The sequence below is a fragment of the Alexandromys fortis genome, unplaced genomic scaffold (genome assembly GCF_014885135.2).
Source record: "Alexandromys fortis isolate MF-2015 unplaced genomic scaffold, M_Fortis_MF-2015_v1.1 scaffold_65, whole genome shotgun sequence".
NCBI lineage: Eukaryota > Metazoa > Chordata > Mammalia > Rodentia > Cricetidae > Alexandromys > Alexandromys fortis.
Window position 1 is genome coordinate 8,272,802 of NW_026067986.1, and position 15,887 is coordinate 8,288,688.

The following is a 15,887-nucleotide window of genomic DNA, read 5'->3' on the forward strand; positions in this document are numbered from 1 at the left end:
CTTTGGGAGAAATACAGTGCTTCTTTTGATTTCTGGCCCCAAATAGTGGACTAACTTCTTCAATGGGAGCAGTTGTAAAATCAAACCAGGCGCCAGGCCCCTGAGGTATGACAAAACCTGGCCAACAGAATATGGATTACCATTTGAGCAAGTTATTAGGTGTCATGCTTAGAAGACGACTATGTACTTTAATTCTTGTCTAATTGGGCCACATACTTTCACACCCATGATTTTTTTTTAATTGTGTTTACTAGGATGAAAATAAACGAGATGAGAAAGGCTTGTTTTGGATAATTTTCTCTGAAACTTGGTATTGCAGATAGTGTAAATTTATCAATTTTTTTTTTGTGTCTAAAGTAGCTATCTACTGTTTGGGGCTGTAAGCACATTCCTACTGGGGCTGCAGATGGACTCAGTGGTTAAGAATACTTCTTGTGGCTCACGAGTGTCCATACCTCTAGTTCCAGTGGATCCAGCATCCTTTTCCGACCTCCTAGGGCACCAAGCACGCATGTGGAACACAAACATAAATGCAAGCAAAACACTCATAGACATAAAATTTTTAAAGATGATAATAAATCTTAATTTTTTAAAGGAGACAGATGCTGGAACTTTACCTAGTAAGCCACAGCCTTGTAATATAAGTGGGTTAACTTAAGATGTTAGTTTATAAAAAGCCTGAGCTAATAGACCAAGCAGTGTTATAATATAGTTTCTGTGTGATTATTTTCAGATATGGGTGACAAAAAACGAACCAACAGTTGCTACCTACAGTTGGCGCCCAAATGGGCACGAACCCACGATCCTGGGTAGGGAAACGAGTGAGTAGTCTCTCTTTACAGAAGTGGACATGAACTTATGTTCCCTAACCAACAAACTGTCTCCAACTGATAATCCACTTGCAAAGGAAAGATGATTTTTCTCCAGTGGAGTCTAACTGGCTATATGAGCCACACTTGGGGATAGGCTCTATGCCCAGCAGTAGATGACCAACACAGAGTGAACTCACTCAATAGTATTTTTGTAGACTTTTTGTCTCTCATGGCTTTGTTTGGGCATTTTTGTTTGTTTTACTGTTCTTTTGCCTTTATAATGTGGTTCCAAGTTCGTGTTTGTGTGAGGTTTGTGTGTGTGTGTGTCTTTTATGTTTTTTTTTAAATTCTAGTTTATTTGGAGGGTTTGTCATTTGCTTATTTGTTCTCTAAAGAGAAAAAGAAAAGTTGTGGAGGTGACTGGGCAGGGGAGTGTGGAGAGGAGAAACCGCTAGACTATTTTATTAAAATTTATTTCAACAAAATATATTTTTTTTAAAGTTGGCAGTGATTCTTCAGGAGAAATACTGTTGTCAGGATAATCTGGCTAGTTTCTCAGAAAGTGTCTGTGGTTGTATACGAAATATCTTGAGCCCACCTGAAGCTACCTCAAGGCTTGGTTGTTCGTGATTAGAGGCTTAATAATAAAATTAATAAACTTCAAGAATTACCCTTAATGACACTGAGAAAATGAGGGTGTCTTATCATTTGATAACTTCTTAACTTTTTGGTGGGTTTTACTTTGTTTTGTTTGTTTTTTTGTTTTTCAAGACAGGATTTCTTCGTGTGGCTTTGACTGACCTGGAACTCACTCTGTTTTGTTTTTGGTTTTTGGTTTTTCAAGACAGGACAAATGGAGATCCCAAGCTAAAGCTAGCAATAAAGGCTCTTTGCTTTTGCATACAAACTCGGACTCCTGGTGGTTTCTGGGCATGGGGGGGTGGGAGGAGCTCATGATGCAGACATAACAATATACAAATATATTACCTGCTCATGACAGTTGATAAATCTTGTAGGTGTGAGTGGAGGCATCATCTACAGAAATTCTACTTACTTTTTTGAAGCAATAACTAACCTGATGTTAAATTCCATGCGAAACACTGAAAAGAAGATCTGTTCAGTAAACATAAAGCCCTTCCATTCGAACAACACAGACTTCGTCCCCTGAAAGACCACTCAAGAATCATTTCATGTTCAAATGCTTTTTTTTTTTAATTACTAGCTTTCTGTGGGCTCTGGATTGGCTTTCTGCTCTTGGTGCTTAAGCTTGTTCAAACACACTATTCTTGGTCTTGATACGTTTATGATATCGGATGAAATGCCAGATGAAAAAGAGAAAATGTTGTGGTAAACATTGGTGTTCTTGGGCGTCCTGAAGAGCCCCATGAAGTTAGTTAAGGGAGGAATTAAAGTCAGAGAATCCTTTGGTTGGATTTTCGGTCTTGCTTTCCTTCGGTGTTCTTTCCCTGGAAGTAAGAGGCCACAGGTAAACGGCTCTGGAGTCCAGGGCCCCAACTATAATATGATTGATTACTTACGATTTTCTTTGCCTGACTAAAATGGATACCAGCTCCCTGCAGATACTCCTGAATAAATGCTCCTTTTCTCTTTTTAGAGAAATTATTTTGTGTGTACGTGCACACGCGTGCACACCAGTGTGGATGCATGCACTGTGTGGGTGCCCACTGAGGCTGGATGAGTGTGTCCCATTCCTCAGAACTGGACTTAGAGGTGGCTGTGAGCCGCACGTGGATGCTGGGAACCCAACTCAGGCCTTCTAGAAGGGCTGCATTTGCTCTTAACCACCGGGCCGTCCTCTAAGCCCGGCATGCCTCTGTCTCCTGCTCTCTTTCTGAACTGGTGACATCATAAATGTACCCACCACATAGGGTACTCTGACGTTGCCCTTTCTAAGGTTGGCAGATTTAAGCTGTGCATGAAAGTAATTCGTGTTTATTCCCCGTTGCAGACCTAATAAGGCCTTGGCTAGGGGGCTCGGCTGTTGATTGCATGCAGTGCCATTGCAGAGCCCGTACTGCGTCCCCAGCATGCATACAAGGCCATGCACAACCTCCTGTAACCCCATCTCCACTGGCTTGGAGCTCCTTCCCGCCACATAGGTTCTGAGGAACAAACTCAGGTCATTAGGCTTGTGGCCAGGTACTCTTACCCACTGCTCCATCCTGCCAGAGAATTCTGTGGCATTGGATAGTAGGGAAGACCTTAAATGATTCATGCAGACTTATAAAGGAAAGGTGTCTTCTGTGTGTGGAATTACAGACCAGATGTTTTCTGGAGGGTTGTCTCCACATTTTTAACTTTAAAAGATAGGATTGCTGGTTGGTAGGTTATCTTGACACAAACCTAGCCATAACGGGGGAAAAAAAATGCTTCTATAACACTGGCCCATAGGCAAACCTGTGGGCATTTTCTTCATTTCTGATTGATGTGGGAGGGTCCTGCCCATTGTGGCTGGTGCTGCCCCCGGCTAAGTGCTACTGGGTGTGTAAGAAAGGAAACTTGAGTAAGGCAGAAATCGGCTCTTGTCCATGGCTTCTGCACCAGTTCCTGCCTTGAGTTCCTGCCCTCATTTCCCTGGATGACTGGCTGTAAGATGTAAGGTGAAATAAATCCTTTTCATTTGGTCTGGTGTTTGTTTTAATCAGAGCAAAAGAAACCCTAAAGCAGAATTACAGACTGCTGGGAATAGCGGGCATTAAAGAAAGAAAAGAAAAACTACTACCTTTTTTAAAGACAGGAATTACAGATGGTCCTCCATTCTTTTCCAGGCTAAAAGGAGAAAGTATCAAATAATTAAATGAAGACATAGTGTATATACCCAGAAAACCATGAATAAAGAAAGATTCTAGGTACCATGTTCAGGGGCCTAATGGTCTCTGTCATACATGTATAAGACTGCATGCATGCTACCTGCAGATACCTTATATTTGATCACTTGTTTACTCATTTCAAGCACTAAATACATCTAAAATGGAATAATTATTAAGTTTGAGGTGATGGAAAGAAGGAACTCAAACCGAACTTTGAGGCAGATAAAATTGAATAGGAGAAATTTTCCATTTCCCACAGTGCTATGGGAATGTACAAAGTACAAATCATTTGTACTAAATTAAATTTATGAAAAAAATAATTTAACAAATTATTATAACCAAAGTTCAGATTGTGTTTTATATTAATTTATGTAACTAATTTTGCATATTTAGTTTTTAAAGGATTCTTGAAATAGACTTACCTTTTCCTATACTTAAAATTGACTTATATAACCACAGTGTACATTTGGGTCTCCTTCCCTTGTATCAGAGTAATAATTTATCTTGAGTAGCTCTTACATGAATGTTTTCCTACTTGGAAAGACTCATAATTCAGCTTTGTTCACAGTAAGATTTTTTTCACCCCCTATTTTAAAGACTTAGGTTCTAATGAAACTGTGACATTGAGAAAGAATCAGTTGAGCAAAATGCTTGACAGACGCCCAAACTTCAGCCAGTGTGTTGTTTTAGCTGCTGCCTCTTACGCCAGAACTCCGCCCTTTATGCTGCTTGGATTTCTAGAAAACATGGGTCCAATCTCATCCAGATTTTCCCCAACCGAGTGGTAGCATCAACTGTGGCCCATGTCTATGGATCTCTGACCGCAGTAACTGTTGCAACCTTCCTTTTCGTCCTAATTTGAAACAGGACTTTCTGTTTTGTAGCACACTTCTCAGAAACAGTTCTAACAAATCGGATCTTTCCTGGGCCTAGGTCTGCGTACACACAGCTGACTACATCAACCAGCCTCTACATAGCCCCAGCTTGTCTCCAGGCTGGGCAAGTGAACTTGACTGTTTCCCTGGGTGGAACAGAGCAGCTGAAGTGAGTTAAGACGCTGAGCACTTAACACTAACCCTTAAACAGAAACCTGCTGCCACGGGTCAAAACAGAAGACTCTCGGCGTTCCAAAGTAAACAAAAGCGGGCTTTGCCAATGAACGTTCAAGGTTAAGTTTATACCCACAGGGTACCCATGCACGTCAAGAATGCACAAACACATGAGCGCACTTGCGGGCACTAAATGTCACTAGTGCCATTTCTTATTAAGACGATACCTTAAGGATGGAAGCCCCACGCTTTGCTGCATCTGGAACTCCTTCAGGAAGGCAGGGTTAATCTTGGCGTCTCTGCTGATGTTGTTCATTATCCGCAGGAACTGGTTAGGCTTGTTCCTGCACTCAGCCAGCAGGATGCGGAACGCATAGGCATTGTAAGTTAGGTAGCCAAGGGCGCAGGAACACGCTGTGCGAACCTGAAATCACAAGAGGCTTTTTCACGTTTTCCTGATGTTTTGTTATGATAAAAATATAACGGACCTAAAATTTGCTATTTTGACTGTTTTAAAGCATGCCATTCGCCAGAGGTAAATATATTCATATACACTTTCTGAACATTGTTTTGGGTTCAAGTCTCAGCATTCACTTTGAATTTTTAATCAACATATGGGTGGACTGTGTCCTGTAGGTAGCATGTGTAGAATTTCTCTATTTCAAAATAGGTTTGTCACAATTTTATGAGAAGAGACTTCTTAAGCAAAGGGCTGGTGTGGGAAGTCCTTCTGTATATGTGTTGCTTTCATTGGTTAATGAATAAAGCTGCTTTTGGCCAAGGGCTTAGCAGACTATAGCCAGGCCAGAAAGGATATATAGAGAGAGCAGGAGGAGTCAGGAGAAGTCATGTGGCCACCTGCAGGAGACAGACCACCTTGCCGGTAAGCCACGGCCACGTGGTGATACATAGATGAATAGAAATGGGTTAGTTTAGGATATAAGAGCTGGCTTGAAATACGCTTAAGCTACTGGCCAAACGGTGTTGCAAATAATATAGTTTCTGAGTGATTGTTTCGAGGCAGGGCGGTCGGGGAACAAACTAGAGGCCTCCCCCAAGAACGGGCTCTGAAGGCGCAGGGATAATTGCAGCAGAAATGACGGGAAGTGACTACAGGGGACAGTGCCTTCTGCACACAGCACGGCGGCTCTAGGGAAACACAGAGTAGCTTCAGTAGCGTGCACAAAGCCTGTGCACGCATGGAGACCAAATCCCAGCGTGGAGAGGGGAGTTGGGCACACAGTCCCACCCACGGCCATGGAGCTATTGGCAATTGTGCGTTGCTGGGATAGGGAGAGGGGTTTTTCTCTGAGAGTTTAGTAGCTTCTGGTAAGTCAACTACACCCCAGTGGAAGACCCACGTTCAGGATATTTGAGCAGCACCAATTGGCCTTGATGGGCTTTTAAAAAGGACTCAAAGTTGTGTGGGTAGGAGCATGGGAATGGGTAGGGGGAAAGCGGGAGAGGTGAAGGGGTGAATACAACGGAACACTTGGTATGGTATTCTCAAAAACCTAACCAAAATTATCTAGCTCAGACTCTAACTAGCTACTTCTGCGGAAAGGTCTGTTGGACCTGAGTCTGGGGAAAAGTGTCCTCCGCTGCTTTATTAACTTTCATTGCCTCCAGTCCCGATTCTGTCAGCATCGAATCAGAGAGGTCCCCAGGGTCTGGAGGGACAACCGGTGTTTCCAAATAAAAAACCTGAGAAGCATTGGTTCCCAAAGAATTTTTAGGGGAAGAGCCCACGGAGACAGTCTCTCTCTCACTCAACAAGGACCAGTGAACCTCAGGGCAGCACAGACTTTGCTGGGACCACACAACCTGCAGGCTCTCTCCTCTCTTATAATGTTGCTGATTCTCTTGGAGGTTTTGGTTTGGCTTTGTCAGTCACACTTAGAACAGATGTAATCATTCCCAGAAAGCCCCCCCCCCTTTTTTCCTCAATTATTTTCCCCTAAAAATTCTTTGGGAACCAATGCATCAGAGGGGACATTAACCACATCAAAGAGTTCTGGGAGCAAACATTAAGAATGGGGTGGGAAAAGAGTGTCTTACCCAAGTTCACCCTTTATAAAGAGGTTTTAGGACACTTTTCCGTAGGCATGTAGGATGCTTTTGTAGGACCAGGGACGAGTGAGAGGAATACAGTTGAACCATATGCAAGCAGCTTATGGCAATTTGCCCCTTTTCTGTAAATTTGCTTCATTAAGTTTTGAATGGCATTGTTGTTGTTCTTAAGGCTGTATGCCTAGCTGGGCGGTGGTGGTGCACGCCCTTCATCGCAGCCCTAGGGAGGCAGCGGCAGGTGGATCTCTGTGAGTTCAAAGCTATCCTGGACTACAAGAGCTAGTTCCAGGACAGGATCCAAAGCTACAGAGAAACCCTGTCTTGAAAAACAAAACAACAAAAAGAGAATGTATGTCTAGCTGAATGTATGTACGCCTTTAATCCCAGCACTCATGGATCTCTATGAGTTCGAGGCCAGCCTGATTTACAGAGCGAGTTCCGGGACAGGTTCCAAAACTACACCCTTTCTGAAGAAGAAGAAGAAGAAGAAGAAGAAGAAGAAGAAGAAGAAGAAGAAGAAGAAGAAGAAGAGGAGGAGAAGGAGGAGGAGGAAAGAAAGAAAAAGAGAAAGAAAAGAGAAAGAATGTATGCCTATTTAGCCAAGCTAGCAAAATACTGAGCATTGTTTTTTGTTTATAAGTTGGTTTGATTTAAAAGTTGGGAAAAAAATCTTTGTTTTAAGTATAAATAAATATGGCTCAAGCTACTTGGGACCACCATTTGTGTGGAACTCATCTGGGGTTCACTCTTTTCTTTGCATGGACGCCCCTTCCTCGGGGCCTGAACCTGCTGGGGCAGGGCCCCCAACAGTTCTGTCATTAAAGCTTGATTTTATAATTAAAACAAGTCACTTCAAGGTTTTTGGTTTTGTATCTAGCTTGGAGATTAATTTGACTAGGTATTGGATTTAAATATTTTTTAAACATCTTAATAAGCATGATACTAAAGCGTGTCTTATTCTTTCCCTACTGCCTGCTGTGGGGAGGCTGATCAGGCCGCTGTGTGCAGGCCGCTGTGTGCAGGCCGCTGTGTGCAGGCCGCTGTGTGCAGGCCGCTGTGTGCAGGCCGCTGTGTGCAGGTCGCTGTGTGCAGGCCGCTGTGAGACTAAGCAGGCCGCTGTGCACAGAATGCTGTGAGGAGACTAAGCAGGCCGCTGTGCACAGAATGCTGTGAGGAGACTAAGTAGAACGCTGTGTGTAAGTTTTTAAAAGTTGTGTGTGTGTGCATGTGTGCATGTGTGCATGTGTGCATGTGTGTCCATCCCCATGGAGACCAGAAAAGAACACTGGATCCCTTGGAGCTGGCATTAAAGGCAGTTGTATGGGTGCTGGGAGCCAAAATGTGGTCCTCTGTAAGAGCAGTACATGCTCTTAACCATCTCTCCAGTCCCATGGTTTCAAAATCTTTAATTACAGTTGTTATATCGCTTTTGTAAAATTCTGTTTAGATGTCAGAGTTCAAATAAAAGTATGCTGACAAGCAAAAAAAAAAAAAAAGGCAATGAAATGACTCCTATTGAAATTCTTCTGCTATACCCATAGACAGGAGTCTAGCATAATTGTCATCAGAGCGGCTCCATCCAGCAACGAATAGGAACAAACAGATGCAGAGACCCACAGCCAAACATTAGACAGAGCTCAGGGAGCCCTGCAGAAGAGGGAGGAGGAAGGATTGTTGGAGCCAGAGGGGTCAAGGACACGAAAGAACCCACAGAATCAACTAACCTGAGCTCATAGGAGATCACAGAGACTGAACCAAGAGTCAGGAAGCCTACAGGAGACTGACCTAGACCCTCTGCATAGATGTCATAGTCCTGTAGCATGGTTTTCTTGTGGAACTCCTGAGAATGGGAGAGGGGGCTGTCTCTGACTCTTCTGCCTGCCTCTGGGCCTCTTCCTCCCACTGGGCTGCCTCATCCTGTGGCAGGATATTCGATCACACTTTGAACCCCAACACACTGTGAACCCCAACACTGCATCATTTACCAGGAACCCCTGCTTCTCGGTCTGGTGTGACTCCGCCCTAGCATGCCCCTGTAATCCAAGAGCTTTCTGCTTAAATGTTGTAAAAAGGGTTAAATAAAATCAACCTTAGGTCGAGAGGTGGAGCAAGCCACCAGTTGAGAGGAAGTAACCAGAGAGATTAAGAGGGAGTCAGGAGGGAGAACAAAGAGAGAGACACAGGAAGCGGAAGGGAGGGACATCCGGGTGGAGTAGTTTTGCTTGAGACAGATAGGAGAAAGCCCTTTTCCTGGGACGAGGACAATGGAGGTGCTTTCTCGGCCTCTCAGAGTTAGCAGGTTTTCACCCCTACATCTGGCTCCCAAGTCTTTACTGATAAAATAGACTTAGTTGAAAACAACATTGTCCGGTCTTAATATGACGGGAGGTACCTAGCCTCATTATGTCTTGATACGCCACTTTCATTTGATATCCCTAGGAGGGCTGCCTTTTTCTGAGGGTAAATGCAGGAGGAGTAGATGGGGGAGAGAGGGAATGGGAGGAGAGGAGGGAGAGAAAATTGTGGTTGGGATGTAATATGTGAGAGAAAAAGTTTTAAAAAATATATGAAATCAGAATTGGACATATCAGACATGGTGTGACTAACACTGGAAAGTTCATCTATGCTTGAGTCATTATGAATTATCCACTATCCCAAGGAAAAAATATTCCTTTGTGTAAAAGAAGCAAACTCTATTATTCGTAGCCCATTAAATTTTGCAATTAGCTTCTGCTTACCTCTTCTCTTCCTGAGTACAGGTGGTAGCAGAGCCGCTGGATGGCCCCTACCATCATAAAAGCGTCTGGGATACCAGCTCTAGAATGAGCCAGAGTAGCTATTAAGTTACCTAGAATCCAAACAAAGAAAAGTGCTTATATGATCCACAGCTGATAACAGACATGTTGCTTTTCCACTTGTACATGGTACTTTGAAAAGTTTATACTACACAACCTCTCTGTTAAATCAAGAACCAAGGGAAGAGAAACATGCACAAGGAAATGTGGAACAGTTGTTCACGTAGTTGACAGATTTTCCGTCACGTGTACTGGAACTTGGAAGAATGGCACATTTTCAAGTCAGAAGCTTTCTGTTTTCCAGACTTCAGAAATATATCCACTGCTTTCCGGTTGTTAAGCTTTTATAAAATGTATTCATTTTATGTGCATAAGTGTTTCCTCTGAACTTATGTCTGGACGTGATATGCATTCTTTCAGATGGAGAAAATTAATATTTGAAAGCAAATAAAATAAGGCATATCTTATTAAATAAGAGATCATGAACCAAAATCAAAAACTACGACTATTAAATTTCCTTCCAGACACGTTTTCCTACCTGGTGTCCTAAAGTTTCCACTGAGCGATTGTCTTCCTCTCTAAGCAGACGGACTCCAAAATACGTGTTTCCCCTACAGCCACTGGTGAAGTTAGTAATAAACTTGATGTTTTATTTATTTTGCTAGGATTCACAGACTATCACTCTGAAACTGTTTATGTAGCTGTGAATGGTAGCTTGGTTAAATATTCCTTATCACCTATTGTTACCAGCATGGGTAAGCTTGAAGTGGATATACTTAGATAACACTGTGTCAAGAGAACTAGTGCCCTATTTTTCTTAGCTGGGTTGTATTTCTTTATTTTTGTTTGTTTGTTTGTTCTTTGAGACAGGGTCTCTCTCCATAACCATGGCTGTCCTAGAACTCACTGTGTAGACCACTCTAGCCTCAAACTCACAGAGCTCCACCTGTCTCTGCCTCTAGTGAGCTGGAATTAAAGACATGTCTCAGTGGTTAAGGACAGCTGTTGATCTTAGAGAAGACCTGGGTTCAATTCCCTGTGCCCACGTGATGACTCACAGCTATCTATAACTCCAGTCTTAGTGGATCCAACACCCTCTTCTGACCCATAGGCAACAGGCACACAGGTACTGCAATACAAACTTGCAACCAAAGTACTCATGCAAAGAATAATATAATAAATATAAATAAATTATAATAAATCAAAAAATTTGAGTAACAGAATGTATACTTTCAAAAGAAACACAAAGCACATCAGTGTAAATCTGCCACGACTATTGAAAATCAGAGTGCAAAGTTTTTCTTGATGGTGCATATTCAAACTCTTACTTTATAGTCTAGAAGATGATCAGAAGTTTGACATAATTATTAGGAACATAAAGGAGCGGTGCTGAGGGTTACTGCCACCCTGTTCAGTAAGCAGGGTGGACCCCTATGGTTCCGCGCAGGGTACAGAGTGAATGCTGACGCCCACTGCCCCATGCAGACCTGCTCAGTGTTTCCAAGTAGTGTTGCTTGAAACTGTGCAACGGGGAATTTGATGTATTTTCGTATTGTTGAGATTGTGAACTAAAATATTTTTATGATCTGTCTTTGAACGCGAACCCATGTTCCTTTGTGTGGAGGCCATTATACTTTTTTTTATTGTTTTTTTTTTTTTTGTTGTTGTTGTTTTGTTTTGTTTTGTTAGCTGTTTCTTACCTGTCAAGACGATAGTAGGAATGTGGGTTGAATACAGACTGTCAACTAAAATATTAACACCTCTTGCCGACAAAGTAATATGGTCCACGTCTACAATGACCTTCGCTAACACGATAATCTAAAAGAGAGCAAACCAAAAAAAAAAAAAAAAAAAAAACCATAGAATTGGTGACTGTTTGCTACTCAGGTTCTCTTAATCATTTACGATTTGGGGGCATTTTAGGGGTCAGAGGGGACGTTTGGTAGGCTCCAATAAAAGAGATGTGATGGATGAAAAGACAGAGTTAAAGTACTTCCCCTGAAATGCTCATAGCCATGGCCGCAATGGCCACAAGGGCCACGTTATTCTTTCTGCATTTCTTGCAGCGTGTGACCTTGAATTTGAAGAAAAAAAAAAATACTTCACAAGGCTATAGGATTGAGAAGCTCTGAAGAGTAAGCATAAAACAGAGAGGAGCCTAAATACCGATGCCAATGGAAGAGGCCATGCCCTAAGCTGACATTCGACGCCACCACGTCAAAACCAACCACATAGTTGCTGTGAACATAGTGTGATTAAAAGACCTGCTATGGGCCTCACAGGATTGTGGTGGGCATGAGACGCAACTTGAGAGATTCTATAGAAACACAGAAGTTTTAATAATGGGCTTCTCGTGAGGTGGAGGGGCTGGTGCGGAGAATACTCGATTTCATAAATGCGTCAACATTTTTCTGAATCCCCAGTAGAGAAGTGCTCACCGAGACAACGTGCTTGCTAGTGGGAAATGCTAGGGACCTGGGTACCTGAAATGCTGCCATAGCCCTCTCGGTTTCAACTTTGGACTGAAGAAAAGGCTCAAAAATGGATAAAGTTATCATTCCTTTTTCCAGTATTAAGTACTGTTGAAAACGGTTGTTGTAGGCGAAAAGAGTCAGCGCGTAACCGGCTCTCAGGCAGATGTCCTAGGGAGAGGAGAAACACCAACAATTTTCACTTGCTTTGTTATTCGCTGCGTTTTGAGTTATCACCTACTAAGATGCATCTCATTTTCATCAAGACGAGAAATAGGACATCGTTGGGAGAATTTTTTTTTTTTAAAGAAAAATAACTGCCTCATATTAGCTGCCTTGGGAAAGCTGTCTTCACCACGTGACATTTCCGAAGCCTTCGTGTTCTCTGGGTAAGAAGAGAATGATGGGGGATTGGAAGGGCATGCAATTAAACGAAGGGTTTGATTCAGGACAGAGATTTTACCACGCATTAAAACTGTGCACATCACGGAAGACATGTGGCAACTATGAAAAATTTGGAACCATATTATCACAAACTCATGACCAACAAAGTATATTCTCTTAAATAAATTGCTTGCATGCTGCCTTGGGGAATGCTTGGTGGTAACTGATTGCGTTTTCTTAGAGCCGTTTCCCCTACGTGAGCACTCTGAAGGAGTCAAAGTCCTACCTTGTCTTTTGAGTGAAGAAGATAAAGGACATCGGAATACTGAAACCCTTCCTTTTCTTGTAACTCTTTCTGCAGCAAGTCATTCCCTAGGACGATGCATGCCAAAGAAAATGCCACTTCAACCTAAAGATGTGGTTTTCAAAAATTATGTTTCATTCACACATTACAGAAGAATATATAGTACGTAAATATTTGCACAGGCTAGGTTGTGGAATCATAAAGTGTTTAAGGCACAATGTGTTGATTATAATTCTATGACTCCAGTTAGTGTGACCCAGCCTCTGGAGGGTGTCGTTCATAGATTTTAATGGCCAGGAAATTTCCATGTCCTCTATGACCAGAGGTCATCTTACATCTCCTGAAGGTGCTGGGTTGGGAGGTGTTCTAGGGACAGCAAGGCATGTTCAGAGGTACTGTAAAATCTAACGTATGTAATTGTATCCCTTCCACATCTAAACATAATTTTCAAATATTTACTAGTATGGGTTTAAAGGCTAAGGAAAAATAACCAAGGACTAAGTGCATAAGACTTTCATGTCATAGTAGAAGAAAATAATAATTCCTACATCAATATTTTCAGATTTAAAACTTTTAGAATTTTGTTTTAAAAGTTAAATTGTTATGCTTGTAAACCCACATAATCTAAGGTACAAATTCTTCTTAAAACTGCTCTATATCGCACGCCTTTAATCCCAGCACTCGGGAGGCAGAGGCAGGCGGATCTCTGTGAGTTCGAGGCCAGCCTGGTCTACAGAGCTAGTTCCAGGACAGGAACCAAAAGCCACAGAGAAACCCTGTCTCGAAAAACAAAACAAAACAAAACAAAACAAAACAAAACAAAAAGAAAGAAAGCCTTGAAAACACCTTAATGTTAAGTGAAGGGTGACTTCTTAGTAGCTGAATGAGTACAGGAAAGGCATTCTCCTCCACGACGAACTGTTGACTCAAGGGATTGCTTGTGTGGGCCACACCTGTAAAAAGCTCCCATAGGTCACTGAGGTCATGTTTTTGCTCCATTTTTAAATTGGAGAGTCAAACTTGGCTGGATTTTGATGGATAAACTATCTTAAAGCAATATGGCTAACAGACTTTAAAAACATAGTATATTGGCTCTATTTCAATACTTTGATTTTTTTTTAAAGGACAGAATAAACATGGAGATTCACTACTAGAACTATAGATAATTTTATAATAAGAGACATAGCACATAAATTTGAAAACTGCTACATTCATTCTAAGAACCATCATTGGTTAAAAATATATTCTGGCACTCAAGTTTATAGCCAGTATTTTCTATGAAAAGTTTCTTATCTACAAAAATGACTAATCACTGCGTTAAAATTTCTAGCTTTCATAAAGTGCATATACTAAAAACACACATTGTCTTCCTTTCTAACACTCTGTATTTTACATTGCAATCTAATATCAGGAGAAAACGCAATCTCATTTTTGTGAATATGCATAAACAATTTAATTTTGTTTTGTCTAAGAGTGCATATATATTAGTTCTATATATTTAAATATAGTATCATGTGCACTATGTAGATATAAATATAGTAAGTTTATATACTTAAATAAAAATACAAGTTTAGGCATCTGTGAAAAGTGATGAAGAGCCACCCACATATTGTTTTTTTGTAAAGTTTAACTAGGGGGAGTAGAATGAGCAACACCTATCTTATATATGTATTTGTGTGTGTGTATGTGTATATGTATGTATGTGTATATGTATGTATGTATGTGTGTATGTTTGCTGTGGAATATTTCTTTACACTGTGAAGATGTGTTTTTGCCAAGGCTCCTTCTAGCTAGTTTAATAAGGAACTGAATGGCCAATCTCTAGGCAGGAAGAGGTTAGGTGGGTTTTCTGGGGACAGAGAGGACTCTGGGAAGAAGAAAGGCAGAATCACTAGCCAGATACAGAGTGGAAACAAGAGATGGAAGATTGTTTATAGATGTTTGTTATAATTTATGGGGGGTTGGTTACAAATTGCTATTGATTCACAGTCAGGAAAAAAAGCTAGACAAACAAGTTAAATTCAAAGATCTCTTTCTAGAGGAAAAATGGGGACCTAATATAAAAATGATGAGATAAAGGGCAGATTATTGAATCTACTTAATTAATCTAAAAAACACCTATTAATCTCAAAATATTTTTCATTGGTATGGATTTTGTTTTATTGGTACAAATTTAAGGTTATTTTTGTTAAGCTGTATGTATGTGTCTACTCTTGTGTGGAGTATTATTTAAAAATGTAATGTATACTTCAAAATACAGGTTAGTAGCTAGGCATCTATAACAATCACACGTATAGTCATATTAGTATGCTTTCAAGGCTAAAAGGATATATTTAGATAGATGGCATCACCGTAGCTATAGTCATGAAAACAGCTTGGTGTTGGCACAAAAGCAGACAGGTGGACCAATGGAATAGAACTGAAGGCCCTGACATTAATCCACACACTTATGAACACCTATCTGGTTTTTGACAAGGAAGCTAAGATGATACAATGGGAAAAAGAAAGCATCTTCGACACATGGTGCTGGTGTAACTGGATGTCAACATGTAGAAGAAGGCAAATAGATCCATATCTATCCCCAAGCACAAAACTCAAGTCCAAATGGAGCAAAGACCTCAACATAAATGCAGCCACCCTGAGGCTCAGAAGGGACAGTGAGAAGTAGCCCTGAACTCACTGGCACAGGAGAGCAATTCCTGGAAAGAACAGTAGGAATACAGACCCTGAGAGCAACAGTTAATAAATGGGACTCCTGTAAGGCAAAGGACACAGTCAGCAAGACAAAATGGTAACCTTCAGAGTGGGGAAAAAAAAATCTTCACCAACCCCAACTTGGACAGAGGGCTGGTCTCTAAAATATACCAAGAACTCAAAAAACTAGATGTCAAAATATCAAATAATCTAATTAAAAATTTGTACAGATCTAAACAGTGAATTCTCAACAGGGGAATCTCTAATGGCCAAAAGGCACTTAAGGAACTGCTTAACATCCTTAGCAATCAGGGAAATGCAAATCAAAATGACTCTGAGATACCATCTTACCCCAGTCAGAATAGCTAAGATCAAAAACATTCATAAACAGTTTATGCTAGAGAGAATGCGGAGTAAGGGGAACACTCCCCCATTGCTGATGGGAGTGAAAACTTGTACAGCCACTTTGGAAATCAG

The 15,887-nt window shown here is 41.3% G+C and overlaps 2 protein-coding genes across 3 annotated transcripts in view; one reads left to right on the forward strand and one right to left on the reverse strand.

Moving 5' to 3' along the window:
- Positions 1-1,687, forward strand: part of Osgepl1 (O-sialoglycoprotein endopeptidase like 1) — a 10,494-nt gene extending 8,807 nt beyond the window's left edge. Inside the window, exon 7 of the mRNA XM_050159265.1 lies at positions 734-1,687. The gene's annotated coding sequence lies outside the window, so the exon portion shown is untranslated. The remainder of the gene's footprint in view (positions 1-733) is intronic.
- The window catches only part of Ankar (ankyrin and armadillo repeat containing), a 42,529-nt gene continuing 27,763 nt past the window's right edge, over positions 1,122-15,887 (reverse strand). For both annotated transcript variants that reach the window (XM_050159259.1, XM_050159258.1), the window contains 8 exons: positions 13,563-13,669; positions 12,699-12,821; positions 12,041-12,199; positions 11,258-11,375; positions 9,501-9,610; positions 4,920-5,116; positions 3,556-3,602; positions 1,122-2,278 (listed from right to left, as the gene is read on the reverse strand). In XM_050159259.1, coding sequence (XP_050015216.1) covers positions 2,031-2,278; positions 3,556-3,602; positions 4,920-5,116; positions 9,501-9,610; positions 11,258-11,375; positions 12,041-12,199; positions 12,699-12,821; positions 13,563-13,669 — 1,109 coding nt within the window. In that variant the 3' untranslated portion in view covers positions 1,122-2,030. The remainder of the gene's footprint in view (positions 2,279-3,555; positions 3,603-4,919; positions 5,117-9,500; positions 9,611-11,257; positions 11,376-12,040; positions 12,200-12,698; positions 12,822-13,562; positions 13,670-15,887) is intronic.